General features: G+C 52.1%; 1 protein-coding gene across 1 annotated transcript in view; it reads right to left on the bottom strand.

Annotated features, from left to right (window-relative positions):
* Positions 1 to 472, bottom strand: part of Mcm3ap (minichromosome maintenance complex component 3 associated protein) — a 53,481-nt gene that overhangs the window by 6,805 nt on the left and 46,204 nt on the right. The window contains exon 27 of the mRNA XM_026785395.1: positions 159 to 439. Within this exon, the coding sequence (XP_026641196.1) occupies positions 159 to 439 (281 nt within the window). The remainder of the gene's footprint in view (positions 1 to 158; positions 440 to 472) is intronic.

Below are 472 nucleotides of genomic sequence, written 5' to 3'. Positions count from 1 at the left end.
TCTTCCTTCTTTTCTTTTTTAAAACATCCCACCATTATAGCCCCTGCTGGCCCAGCTGCTCCTCTACCACTGGCTGTCTTATCTTTCCCGAGCAGGAGTCGCCCACTCCTGCAGGAAGTGGCATGAATAGCGCACGAGCACAGGAGGGGCAGACCCACCTTTTGTTCTCTTCCTTCTCCTCCAGCAGACTGCTGGACAGACACTGTGCCAGGAGCTCTTCCGCTGAAGCTCCGCGCATCAGATTGTCTGTGCTGAGGTTCCCCTCTCGGCCACTCTCCTCGTTTTTCTTCCCTTTATGGTGCACGTGAAGCAGTGGAGTAGGAAAACTGCTTGCAGAAGGATGAGAAGCCTTTGTCCCCGAACTGAAAGCACAAGCGTGGAAGTTCTCATGGTTAAGAAGGATGCACAGCACACAGACACCGCTGGACACATGTTTAGTCTATGGAAGTTCTCATGGTTAAGAAGGATGCAC

This window comes from Microtus ochrogaster, linkage group LG2 (genome assembly GCF_000317375.1).
Source record: "Microtus ochrogaster isolate Prairie Vole_2 linkage group LG2, MicOch1.0, whole genome shotgun sequence".
NCBI classification, from domain to species: domain Eukaryota; kingdom Metazoa; phylum Chordata; class Mammalia; order Rodentia; family Cricetidae; genus Microtus; species Microtus ochrogaster.
Note: the sequence above shows the minus strand (reverse complement) of the source record. Positions and strands in the feature narration are given on the sequence as shown.